This window comes from Panthera uncia, chromosome E1, assembly GCF_023721935.1.
Source record: "Panthera uncia isolate 11264 chromosome E1, Puncia_PCG_1.0, whole genome shotgun sequence".
Lineage (NCBI taxonomy): Eukaryota > Metazoa > Chordata > Mammalia > Carnivora > Felidae > Panthera > Panthera uncia.
In genome coordinates this window covers 40,321,719-40,335,988 of record NC_064814.1, presented here as the reverse complement: position 1 = coordinate 40,335,988, position 14,270 = coordinate 40,321,719, and the positions used below count along the sequence as shown (strand labels likewise).

Here is a 14,270-nt window from a genome sequence, read left to right as displayed (position 1 = left end):
ACCTTAAGAGATATTTTTTCCATGAGACTTAACTGTTTGTTTTTCTGTTACTCCCTCAACTGTGTACTTGAGGGTGATCATCTTACCTGACTTTGTCTTACTGTGTTTATTCCTGGTTATACAGTTCTCATTTCTGAACAATCTGCACTTATTTCCCATTAATTGATTAGAGGTCTGGGGCATAGATTTTCTTGGTCTGTTGTTTTAAGAGTTCAGTGTTTAAGGGAAAGGATTGTATGCATTCTCTGAAATAATTTTTAGCTACAAGGAAATAGCTCTATTTCTGTGAGTCATCTCTCCTATGTAATGCTGGGTAAAGTTTTAATTTTGTAGGTAGAGATTTACAATTTCCAGACGGAAAGCTACAAAAATTGAAATTTCAAGAGAGTTGTAGATTTGCTACAAATGCTAATCTGTATTGAAAATTGGAGTTTGAGATACAAATGTAGGTAACCGTGACTGATAAGAATTTTCCTCAAACCTCATGATTTTCAGTGAGAAATAGTTCTTTTTAGTCCTTTTCATGTGTAAGCTAACATTTTCTTTTTCCCTTAGCTTCCAATAAAAACAGGACAGCAGAACACGCATACCAAAGTCAGTACTGAACACAACAAGGAATGTCTTATTAATATTTCCAAATACAAGTTTTCTTTGGTTATCAGCGGCCTCACCACTATCTTAAAGAATGTTAACAATATGGTGAGTATTTGGGCTATTGTTTTGTGGGGGAATTTGTTTTGGTTTGTTTTTGATTTAAAGATTTGGAGCAGCATATTTTGAAGTATGGAAAGTCCTTTTCTGTGGACTCCGGATATAAACATTCACCATTGTATTTTGTGGGTGAGCACAGGTAACCTTTTAACTTTCATTTTAGTTTTTGATTCTTTCTCTTAGATCCTTCTCTTATTTGTGACCCTATCTTCTTTTCTATTTTTTTTTTTTTTTTTGGTGGGGGGGAATTAAGATTTCCTGTAGACTGTAGGTTGTATATGAATTGATCATGGAGTAATCTTTTAAAATATTTTTTTTAGTTTCTTCTTTGAATATTTACTTCTCAGGTTGCCCTAGTCCTAAGTAGATGATAAATATGACCTTGTAGTGATAAAATGTGAGATTGCTCTTATGAAGATATTGTTTTATTTCCTTCCTCCTGTAACCTGTGACAAATTCTATAGTAGTTCAAGATCCCATTGTTGAAATGATTTTCCTCAAATAGTCATTTCATCAAGTAATTCCACTGTCACAAGCTCCCAGTTGCCTTTTTTCCTGTTTTATAAAATCGATTTACATTCCCTAGGCTTCAAGTTATTCCAGTATATATTTCTCCTATATCTCGCAGGTGATCCGTCTTCTCTGTCAATTCCTGTCTAAAACCTCCTTCATACTCAGTGCAAAACAACCGATCTGGGTGTTTCTTGATTAATTCTAAACTGCTTTTCCTGTCTTTAGCACTTATAAACCACAATTTATATTGTTTGTATTGAGCATTGAGACTGACTTCTGGTTGTAGATTGTGAGACTCAGTCCCATTTTTATAGTCACATCATCTTTGGTTTGTTTTCTTTTTAAAAACTTGGTTAGACAATGCCCTAAACTTAGAAAACTGATAAACTGGAGGTGTGAGCAGTCATTTGCCATACAAAGAAATTTTTTCTTTATAGAAAAAATTAAGATTTTCTGAAGAAAGCAGAACCTCTTAGGAACACGTAAAGTGAATTTCAGAAATACATTTAAGATTTTGTGGATCTCTTCTGTTGCAGTGTGTGGGGCGTGGTGATAGGATGTTCCTTATATAAATATGTGGCTGTGTTCCCAGTTAGATGAAAATATTTGAATATTTGGAACCTTCTTTTCAAAAACAAAAACAAAAGCAGTATTGTGATATTGGCATTCATTTAGTGCTTACTGAATAAACTGACTTTTGGAAACCATAGTTTCTTGTTGGTAAATAGCATAGTATTAAATTTAAGGATAGTGAATGCCTAAAATTCACTGTAATTGGTATTATAGTATTTTGTTCCTGTAAGAATTTAGACTTTGATTATCTTGTGGCATTGAAGTTAAATGTTCAATTCAAGATTCTGGCTCAGATCTATATGTATTTCTAAATCCTATGTATTTTTAAAGTATAAGCAAAAGTTATTTTCTTTTACTGTTACAACACTGATGACAGACTGTAATAAACGCCAGCATTTTCATTTGCCTGGGAATATACTTTGAGCATTAAGATAAAATAGAAATAATAGATTTAAATACAGTCTAATCTGGGAGGTAAAATGGAAAACATGATTTCTTTTTTTCTTAATCCTTTGTCCCTTTTCAGATATGTGCTGATTTGTAGTAGGGAACAATAGCCAACTTTTAGTGTTGTGAATATCTTTTCTTTTAGAGAATATTTGGAGAAGCTGCTGAAAAAAATTTATATCTCTCTCAGTTGATTATATTGGATACACTGGAAAAATGTCTTGCTGGGGTAAGTAAATCTAAAATAGGCAGATTTTGTGAATTCAGTTTTGAGAATGATCCGATGTACCACAATGTATACGGACAAGAAAAGTCCTATGGATTTTTTTTTGCCTAAGACATATGAATACGAATTTTGTTAACAGAGTTAACAGAGTGCAGACAAGTTTTCAAGAGAAACTTATTTTCTTATCTTTTGTAAATAGATACTAAGTTTATTTATAAAGTGTTAAGCTTGAGCCACATATCTGTTTCAGGTTTTTTAGAGGAGGTTATGAAAAAAGCCACCATTTGACTCACTTAATTTCTCCAGATATTGTTAGGCCTGCAGCATTGGTTAGCTGTGAAAAAATGTGACAGGAAGACCAGGAGGAACCTTGTCTCTTTCCCCGTTTTAGTATTTTATCTGATTTTAGGGCTTTACTTTTCAAATCTATATAAAAGGAGACTTTAAAAAATTATAACTATTGCTGATAGATCCTACCTGAAGAACACTTGTTATATGTACATATGAACATACAAACTAGATATGGGGAGGAGTCGTTGAGTACAAAACAGTTCTTTCTTCGGTTTCTTCTGAATAGTTACCTCATTATGTTTCAACCATGACTTAATTAGAATTTGTCAAGAATATTTTCGTTGTATAAAGCAAGGTGTTTCTGTACTTCAGCAGCCTTAATTCTTACCGGAACATGGTAGGAGCTACCTTCATTTTAAATGTCTGTTCACTAAATATTAGAGTTTAAATTTTTATATTCTCTCTTCTTTGGCACATCTTTTGCCTTTATTCAGAATTGCTTCTGTATTCTACATGCTACAGTTTTCTGTGGTAAACCTTGTTGGGAGGGACTTGGAGATGAGGACTGATTGTGTGGTTGAGAAGAGAGGGAATGGTCAGCAGTGTTGGAGGAAGGGGTAGAGTATGGAGTTGGAAAAATAATTACATTCATTCCACTGTACATCCTGAGAAAAGAGACATGTTTAACACTATAGGCCACCAGACCTCAGCATAATGTTTTAAACTTTTGTTGACCCTTGACCGTATTCCAAAATTGTCAGACAGTGTTAATAAGTTTTCTACTTAAATTGAGGGTACGCTAGTTCTGTTTTTAGCTTGGTGCTTTCTATTAATTTGTGGTGTGCTGTGGTTCATTTGTAAAATGGAGTGAAAGAGCAGAAGCACTGTTAAATAGGATGATGTAATTGTGAAGATGGACAGTTTAAACTTACCCTGAATCAGTTCTCTGTATTTGTCTTGTTGCTTTTTGATTGTAAATACCAGTATATGAGCCATATCCGTGTTTGAATGGAGGTCCCATAGCTCTTCTCTGTTAACCTTTATAACTGAGAGGTAATGGTCAATGTGTTTTGGAGAATGATTACTGCTGTTATTGGCTCTTGTTTAATTGATACTCTTTGGAGATCGCCTAACTGAAACTCTAATAAATGGGCATGGTATAACTTATATAATACATAAAATATATGTTATTTTGTTCTATTGAAAATGTATAAATTTTTTTCATTGAATTTACAATTAAAAAACAATGCTATTCATATCATTGAACAGTTGCGTTTTTCGGAATTGCCTTCAATAATTTTATAGTTGTCTGTTGATTTTCATTTTTAGATTGAAGTAAGTTGAGGTAGTTTAAGAAGAACAGCCTACAAGTGCATGTTTATCATATAAGTAGTTGAAATAACTGAATGAAAATGATCAAATATTTACGAAAATCATATGAGTAAAATTTTGTAGAATTTGAGGAATCTTTGTTCCTACATGTATGACCATTATTCAAAAGATTGCATACTTCTGTAATTATTACTTGTTTATTAATTGGAGTTTCAACATTTCTCTTGTTTGATTGGCCTATAAGATATAGGCGTCGCCACTTGAATTTTGCAGGGTTTTATGATGTCTCTTTATTTGCTGTCCATATTTTTCAGTGTTTACATCTGAAAACACTTGGATTACAATTACAGAATCAAGCATAGCACACAGTTGTCCAAAATTTTGCTCTTGGTCATCATGCTTGCTGTATCAAAATTGTCATTCTTACATGAATATTAGCTGTTAGGCGATACGGAACAGTATATCTGCAGGATAGCTTCTCTATTGGTTATTTTGCTAATTATAGACATTTCCTTTATAAAGTAGAGATCTTGGTGTTAACACCAAAATTATCAAGCTTGGTGTGTCATTAATATTGGGACCACCTGGCATTATGTGCCCCTGATTTGATACAATATGTACTTTACTGAATTACCTGACTGTTTAATCTGAATCTAATCAGACTATTAGATTTAGGTCCCAGCTACAGAAAATACAGTAACTAGAAAGACAAGGCACACTACTAAGAAATAATCGAATCAACAATATGGAACATTTTCTAAGGCCCATTTTCTTAAATCAATGTTATGGAAAGTAAAAATGAAGTATAAGGAATGTGTGGTGGGGAGAGATTGTTTTAGAATAAAGAGAGTAAAGGAATCATGCTGCAATCATCTGAACCTTTTTTGGGTCCTGACTAAATTAAAAAGAAGCTGTGAAAGACATTTTGGGGGCAGTTGGGGAAATTTGAATATAGATTGGGTATTAGCTGATACAAGGGGAATTGTTTTTTATTTTTGTTTTTGTATTTTTGTTCTTTGATGTGATTGTATTGAAGTTATATTGGAGAATGTCCTTATTTTTGAGAGATGCTAAGGTACCTATGGACGAAGTGTTAAAATGTTTGTAACTTACTTTGAAATGGCTCAACCAAAATAAAATTATTTGTAATAAGTACATATCTATGTGTTTTAGGCAGTCCTCTAAAAGGCAGGTGTGATTGCCCATCCAGGAATGTATTTCGATTTGAGACAGATGACACAATGCACTCAAAAATGAATATGAATAAAGTTTTTTTAGAACTCACAATAAACTTGGGATTCCCAGGAGTGGGAAGGCTTATTATGTAGGGAATTGGTGAACAGGGAACAAACAGGACTAGTGGTGGTGGTGGTGTGGGGGATGATGCTGGGGAGGATGGATGGGAGCCTTTATTGTGACTCAGAGGTCAAAGATGGAACCATTCTCTTTATTAGACTAACTATAGGTGGATACAGCAAACACGATGAAATATTAACAATTGTTGAATCTAGGTGATGAATGTATTATTGTATTGAACCACGGTATGAATATATCATTGTCCACTATTGTATTTCAAGTCTAATGTATGCTTGAAAATTTTCATAGCAGAGAATCTTTACATGTAAATTTAAGAAAGTTATAGAATTATGTGATTATTTCTATTTTAGCAACCAAAGGACACAATGCGATTAGATGAAACGATGCTGGTCAAACAGTTGCTGCCAGAAATCTGCCATTTTCTTCACACCTGTCGTGAAGGAAACCAACATGCAGCTGAACTTCGGAATTCTGCATCTGGGGTTTTATTTTCTCTCAGCTGCAACAACTTCAACGCAGTGTTTAGTCGCATCTCTACCAGGTTAGTGTGTAAATCTACATAGGACTGTTGCAAGTAATAAACTTTTAGAAGTTTTCTTTTGTCTGCATAAAAACAAAAAGTTGACAGAAATGAATTTGACTTGGGCTTTTGTATAAATTTTATGCATTGATTTCTTTGAAAGTTTTATTGTGCAACATTGTGATATTGATGTGTACAATTGTGAGTACTGTTAGGGGGTTGAAAGTCCAAATTTTAGGATGATACATCACCCATAATTAGGTTTTTGTTTTTAACACTAGGTATGAGGTTTTGGTTGGCCTTTCTAACATTTTGTTCCTTTAAATGGAATTAGCTAATCAGATAGAATAACTGATAAGAGTAGTCAGAATTCCAGTGACCTCCCAGCTCTGTTCTTTATCACAAGATTCTAAGTTACCAAATGAAAACAAAACCTAGCAATATGGAAGCACAAGGAAGTAAGTAATTTGCAAAGTAGACTTCTCCAGAAAGTGGACTGTGTTCTAAGTGTATGAATTGTAAAAGCTCCTTTTTTTTTTTTTTTTTTTTTTTTTTTAGTATTTACAGCAAATGTGCTGTTTTATTCTCATAGTATCTGTGAAATGTAGGTGATACTTCCCCCAGTTTACAGATAAGCAACTAATACCCAAAGAATTTATCAAGGCGGTATGTCAAACCACGGAGGACCCAAAATTTTTAAGTCAGACTGGTCAGAGTCTATTAGGTTCGTTATATTAGACTGCTACTCTAAACTTCCATTTTAACCATATTTTTACTGTTTTGCTTCAAGTTTATATGATAAATATTATTTAAGCTTTTACTGATAAAAATCACTATGTGATATGCTATAGATGGGAAGAAATTAGTGTATAGATGGTGCTCTATGGACTAGAATTATAACTGATGGTAGCAGGTAATTCTGGAACTTGCTTTCTTACCAATGATTTGCCTGTCATATACAAGTACAGTCAAATGGGTCCTTAATTATGTTTGTTTATTCTTTGTTTACTGGTACATCTTTTATCTTTTGACTTGTCTGTGTTGTGTGAACAGCAGGCTTCCATTAGTCAGCTTTGGTCATTGTTCCGTTGTTTTCCAACAGGTGTGAATGAGAACATACATCATAATTAGAAAATTTGTGCTGTAGTGTTTTGAGGACTTGGCTAACTTCAAAATCTTGCCATCTTTTTAAGAAATACAACATTTTTATAGTCATGATGCTAGGCCATAATATTCTTCAGTCCCTCTTCAGAACTGGTGCAAAGAAAATTAAAATTTTGTTCAATGGTGTGGTGTAATAAGATTGATAATATTAGGTAATGTTTATTCAATAGAAAATTGTCTTCATGAAATTTTTTGAGTGGTAACATTTTATATTCTGAGTAATATTAAACTAGATGAAGTAGCAAGGTAACTGACGCCTAGGGAATAGGTGGTGTGAAATTGTAAAAGACAAAAAACAAAACCCCTTCTTTGTTTAAATGATGACTGTACCAGCTTATTATTTGAAATAATCTTACATTGAAGGTAGAAAATTATCAAAAGAATAAAATGTTTTTAGCATATCCAAGTATGCGTTGCTTTATAAAGCACAGCAAATATGCCACCTTTTAAAAAGTTGAGAAATTTTCTAGTCACCCAAAGGTTTCATTTTATAGGATTTTGCAGCATTAGCACATGTAAATATGTAACACATGTAAATATGCTTTTGTGTATTTTCCAAACCTAGTTCACAGTTTCCAGAAGAGAAGTTAAATGTCTCCAAAATAAGCCAGTTTCTTTAGCTTTCAGGGGGCAGACTGCTCAGAAATGGGATCTGTGAAATACATGTTTCAGACGACTGCGTTTGCTGTTTAATTTAGCTTGTGCCAGACATAGGAGATGATCTTGTTAGAAGACCACTCACCTAAAAGACCATTCTGATGGTTTAATTTAGATACAGATATCTTATGACATTGCTGTCATAGCATTAGGTGGCTTAAAATACGCAAGTGACTAGAATGGCAGTTTCTTTCTGAAGATTGAGTTTATATGTCATATAAATTAAATGGACCAATATCATGAACATTTGTTTGACTATTCTGCCTGTCCACAGATGTTTCTCTTTTAGGCTTAACATTAGCTTTTGATATTTCTTTTTTCTTTTTTTTAATGTTTGTTTATTTGTTTTGAGAGAGTGTGAAAGAGTGGAGGAGAGGAGAGGCAGAGAGAGAAGGAGAGAGAGAATCCCCAGCAGGCTCCTCACTGTCAGTGCAGGGCGTGATGCAGGGCTTTAGATCATGACCTGAGCTGAAATTGAGTCTGGACCCTTAACCAACTGAGCTACCCAGGTGCCCCTAGCTTTTGATATTTCTGTCCTTTGATTTTTTTTAGGGGAATATGGACTACAGATCTTAAGTTTATTATTCTGCTGAAGTATATACATGTTCTGTGGCTCATAATACTCTTTGATGTAGAAGATCAGCTGCTTTCTCCACAGAATTGTTGCACACTCGTAATAGATCTAATTGTTTTGTAGTGGGAGGGTCCTGTGGAATATCTGATTTGACAAACCACCAGAAGCAGAAGACTCAGTGATTTTTTTTAAAGTTTATTTATTTAGGGAGAGAGAGTGAGTGGGGAAGGAGTGGGTGGGTGGGGGGGACAGAGGATACAAAGCGGGCACTGTGCTCATAGCAGAGAGTCTGACGTGGGGCTCAAACTCACGAACTGTGAGATCATGACCTGAGCTGCAGTCAGATGCTTAACTGACTGAACCACCTAGGCACCTCAAGACTCAGTGATTTTAAAAGTTCTATTTGGGGCGCCTGGGTGGCTCAGTCGGTTGGGCGTCCGACTTCGGCTCAGGTCATGATCTCACGGTCCGTGAGTTTGAGCCCTGCGTCGGGCTCTGTTCTGACGGCTCAGAGCCTGGAGCCTGTTTCAAATTCTGTGTCTCCCTCTCTCTCTGACCCTCCCCCGTTCATGCTCTGTCTCTCTCTGTCTCAAAAATAAACAAACATTAAAAAAAAATAATAATAAATAAATAAATAAATAAAGTTCTATTTGATTCTTTTACAAATCTTTTTTTTTATGGTTTCTTATTCTTCTTAATAATTTTAAATTTCTTATATGACTATAATAACTTAAAACATACTTATTTTATATTCTCTTAAGATTGATCTCATAATGCTTGTATGTGCCGACTCTCATTCACAGTGAATGGTTTCCTCTCTCTTTTGTGAACTTGGATTGCAAAGTCATCTTTAGTGCACATCTCTATTTTCTTTGGGGATCTCTTGCAGCCTGGAGCTGTGGGAGTGTCCTAGTGATGGTTTTTGCATTTACATTTGTTTTTGCCAAGTACCCAGCTCTGGACTTATTTTTTTGGTTAATTTCTCATCCCTGGATTGTATTGATAGTATAAATGTGGACCTCAAACCCTTATCAGGTAACAGCCCTGGGTGACTTTTTCCCCTACCCAAAACTTAGCCAGAGCAGATAGACATCTTGTGCTGGTAGATTTTTTTTTTTTTTTTTTCCCCTTCCACCCTTCCTTCATTCTTTGACTCTCTCTGTGCAACCTTCTTTTAAGGAAGTGCATAGTTCTTGCTAGTCTTTTGTTTTTTCCAGGACCCCAGTTCTACTCCCTGCACTATTAAGGTATAAGATTTTGTATTCAGTCCCATGTAGATGTTAGACCAAAACCCCTAGGGTAAGGAGAGGAAAAAGCCTACCCACCTTTGTGCTTCCTTTGTTGCAAGATAAGACCATGTCTTCAAAATCATCTCTGGTTTTCATTTTCCTCTTCATTTCTGGACCTGGGTGGATGGGTGGTGGTTGGGGTGGGGGGGGGTTGTTTTCATTAATTTCTATATATTTAATTTATATATTTTTTTAAATTTTTATGTTTATTTTTGAGAGAGAGAGAGAGAGAGAGAGAGAGAGAGACAGCATGAGTGGGAGAAGGGCAGAGAGAGGGAGACAGAATCTGAAGCAGGCTCCAGGCTCTGAGTTGTCAGCATAGAGCTTGATACGAGGCTGGAACCCATGAACCCTGGGTTAATGACCTGAGCCGAAATTGGACGCTTAACTAACTGAGCCACCAGGGGCCCCTATTTTAAATTTTTAAAATTTACTTGTTTTTGAGAGAGAGAGAAAGAGAGAGAGAGAGAACGAGAACATGAGTGGGGGAGGGGCAAAGAGCAAGGGAGACACCGAATCTGAAGCAGGCTCCAGACTCCAAGCTGTCAGCTTGAACTCCAGAACTGTGAGGTCATGACCTGAGCCAAAGTTGGATGCTTATCTGACTGAGATACCCAGGTGTCCCTCTTTTATTTCTATATACTTTAAATATCTTTTTGTTGTTATTCAGTTTATCTGGTCTTTCTGGATGCTTTAATGGTAAGTTTTCCATTTCGCTTCTTTTGCTCAAACTACCCTTTGATTTCTGTGTTTCAGAAATGACAATTAAGCTTCAGAAAACACCCCTTTCCTATGGAAATACTGGGCTGTATAAAGAATTAAACTTTTCTTCCATTTTTCACAAATAACCACAAGAGTCAGCTTTTCAAAAGTTGGTGTTGCTGATTTATTAATTTGTGTTTCCTAAGGAATCCTATTCCATATTTCCTAGACTCTTTGCAGCAGCCATGGAATTTTTAGCATGTAAATCAGTATTGAGGACCCTCTTATTCCCAGTGTGAACTGCTAAGCTTTTCTCACCCTGATGATATGAAGAGCGTTAGTGTAAGTGCTTGGAATAGTTTTAATGTTAGCTATACATCCGCAGACTAAAGTGAGTGGAAGAGGAATTTGCGAAGGAAGGAATCGATTGATTTTATATTTAGCAACTGAAGGTTTAGTATGGTGAGTAATGCCAGTTTAAGATTGCATTAAAATGGTTACAATCCCAGTTAATATTATAAATAAGATTTTGTAGTATTTGTGCTTTTTCACCATCTCCCTGCAGTTACAAACATTAGTAATTCCATTTATCTGCTTACATTTTGATATCTATTAATTGAAATAATGAATATGCCTCATTAGGGAGCACAATTCAATAGATTGACAATGTCAGCTTTTGAAAAGCTGACTTCTATGGTTGTTAGTGAAAAATGGAGGAGAAATTTTTATTAAGACTTATGTGAATTTTTTTATCAGTTTAAAAATATCTATATTTGTTGAGTGTTAAATTTTTCTACATTTGTGATAACTTCATATTTAAGGGAAATTTTGGGGGTTTAGAAAGATTCTTGCCTTTATAGGAATAAGTTCGTGAAGGAAGGACATTAATCAAATAATCACATAAATACACAGATTGTGAAAATTGCAAGGACTAAAGGCTTACTCATTTTTTCAATACAAAGTAAATGTATCTTATAAATGTAGATAAAATATCATTCATGTTTCTTTTTTAAAATTTTAATTTATTTTTTTAAAATTTATATCCAAGGTAGTTAGCATATAGTGCAACAATGATTTCAGGAGTAGATTCCTTAATGCCCCTTACCCATTTAGCTCATCCCCCTCCCACAACCCCTCCAGTAACCCTCTATATGTTCTCCGTATTTATGAGTCTCTTCTGTTTTTTCCCCCTCCCAGTTTTTATGTTATTTTTGTTTCCCTTCCCTTATGTTCATCTGTTCTGTCTCTTAAAGTCCTCATATGAGTGAAGTCATATGATATTTGTCTTTCTCTGACAAATTTCACTTAGCGTAATACCCTCTAGTTCCATCCACGTAGTTGTGAATGGCAAGATTTCATTATGATTGCTGAGTAATACTCTGTTGTATGTATGTATGTGTATATATATATATGTGTGTGTGTGTGTATACATATATATATATATACACACATATATATACACACACATATATATATACACACACATATATATATATGTATATATATATATATATATATATATATATATATATGTATATGTATATACACACACACACCACATCTTCTTTATCCGTTCATCCATTGATGGACATTTGGGCTCTACATATTTCGCTATTGTTGATAGTGCCCATGTTTCTGAAGTTTAGCTGATGTGATCAGAAGTTAATAAAATTTATTTTATAATTTAAAATTTGAATTAAAAAATTTTTGTTAAAGAAAAATTTCAAAAATACACCTAACACAGAGAATAGTATTTCAAATACCTAGGCATCTTTGCTTCACCAGTTATCCACATGCTATGATTTTTTTAAAAATAAAAATTATATGTATTTAAGGTATACAATGTGGTGATTTGGTTTGGTATATACACAGTGAAGCCTATGGTTTCTTTCATCATATCCCTTGAATTAATTATGTACCTTTAAATTATATAAGAAATATTTAATGTTGGGGTGCCTGGGTGGCTCAGTTGGTTGATGTCTGACTTCAGCTCAGGTCATGATTTCATGGCTTGTGGGTTTGAACCCCGCATCGGGTTCTGTGCTGACAGCTTAGAGCCTGGAGCCTGCTTCCAGTTCTGTCTCCCTCTCTCTCTGCCCTGTCCCTGCTCACGCTCTGTCTCTCTCTCTCTCAAAAATAACTAAACATTAAAAAAAAAATAACTATTTGTTGTCTTATTTTTGTATGTTTATTTTCTCTTACAAATTTATCATTGGGGTGAGAAGAATCTGTTCAGTTCAGAATTTTAGACTTTCCTTAAGATAAATTATTTTTGGTTTTTACTTTTCAGGTTACAGGAATTGACTGTTTGTTCAGAAGACAATGTTGATGTTCATGATATAGAATTGTTACAGTATATCAATGTGGATTGTGCAAAATTAAAACGACTCCTAAAGGGTAAGTGTAGATGTATATCTGAAACTAAACACTGTCGGTGAAAAGCCAGTGTTTTGAATGTACAGGTTTTTTGTACTAACTGTGTTGAACTGGAACATCAAAGTGGATTTGATACTGCACATATCCTTGTGAAATGGACAATAATGCTTAATGGTTCAAAAATTTTTGAGCCTTTGAAAACAAAAAACAATGCGTATCTTAATTCTTGGCAATGGAAAGTTTTGTTCAACCATAATTTTTGCTTTAACAAAGAGAGCATAAAGGTGCTGTTACTTAATTTTTCTAGAATTTCATTACTTAAGGATAGCCATAGGTTATCGAAATTACCTGTTTAGCTGTTATAGTGCTAAAAGCAGGTAGTTTAGCAGGATATCAAAGTGTCATTACAGAATGGAACCAGAAGATTGTGATCTTATGACAAGAGGAAGAATTGCGTCAGGAATCTCATTTCTGACATTTGTGTTTTCAGATCTTTTAATGACTTTCTGACTTTATAGCACTATCAAGTCTCTTATCTTTCCAGTGCCTTTTGCTTCCTTGTGCATTTCAGTTATAGTCCCTCAGGATTACATCTGAAGTTATATCCATGGGGATATCACAATACTTAATATGTGATTTTGAAGCTTTGGGCAATGCTTTGTGTGATTATGTTGATGAAAATAAACAGTCACAAGGAATTGAGAGAATTTTTGTGGGAAACCTGAAAGTTAATATAAATCAAATATCAATGAGCATTATTAATAAACTGAGTATAAATACCTAAATTCATTTCACACAACTTGTTTTTAGTTTTCTGTGATATTGAATCCTGTCTAATTTAAATGCAAAACTTTATAGTATATGATTCAACTTTTTAATTTTACTTTGTGTATTAAGGAATTATGAAAAATGTTTCTAGTGTCTGACATAAAAGAAGATTTAGTTATATTAACTTTGAAAACCTCAGCAGTTCTGCAGTGTCATTATCAAAACACTTTGCTTATAATTTTTTCTTTTTTTTTTTTTTTTTTGAGAGACAGAGAGCACAAGTTGGGGAGGGGCAGAGAGAGAGGGAGACACAGAATCTGAAGCAGGGTCCGGGCTCTGAGCCATCAGCACAGAGCCTGATGTGGGACTCCAACCCATGAACTGAGATCAAGACCTGAGCGAAAGTTGGGTGCTCAAACCACTGAGCCACCTAGGCGCCCCAGTGATAGTTTTCTTAACATTTGTTTTAAACTCAATAACTGGTTCACCAGAGATTTAAAAAGGCTATATCTATATAGATCAATACTGTAAGGCTCTGTTCTATCTCTATTACCAATTTTAGGTCATTACTATTATAAAACCAAGCAACAATTAAATCACTTTCAGTAACTTTAATAAAGAAAGAAAAATGGATCATTTTAGCTTTTATGTTAAGTGGATAGCAGTTGTTTTAGACTATAATAAACCACAAATCAATTCACAGTTGAAATTTTAAGATCTTAGTATCTATCAGTAAGCATTAAGAAGTTAAAGATGATAAAATTTAGAGATTTTCTTTCCATATAAAATTTCAGAAGTATATGTGGTTTT

The 14,270-nt window shown here is 34.3% G+C and overlaps 1 protein-coding gene across 6 annotated transcripts in view; it reads left to right on the top strand.

Annotated features, from left to right (window-relative positions):
- NF1 (neurofibromin 1) overlaps window positions 1-14,270 on the top strand; it is a 248,161-nt gene that overhangs the window by 52,311 nt on the left and 181,580 nt on the right. For all 6 annotated transcript variants that reach the window (XM_049637864.1, XM_049637863.1, XM_049637858.1 and 3 more), the window contains exons 2-5: window positions 556-699; window positions 2,390-2,473; window positions 5,761-5,951; window positions 12,607-12,713. In XM_049637864.1, coding sequence (XP_049493821.1) covers window positions 556-699; window positions 2,390-2,473; window positions 5,761-5,951; window positions 12,607-12,713 — 526 coding nt within the window. The remainder of the gene's footprint in view (window positions 1-555; window positions 700-2,389; window positions 2,474-5,760; window positions 5,952-12,606; window positions 12,714-14,270) is intronic.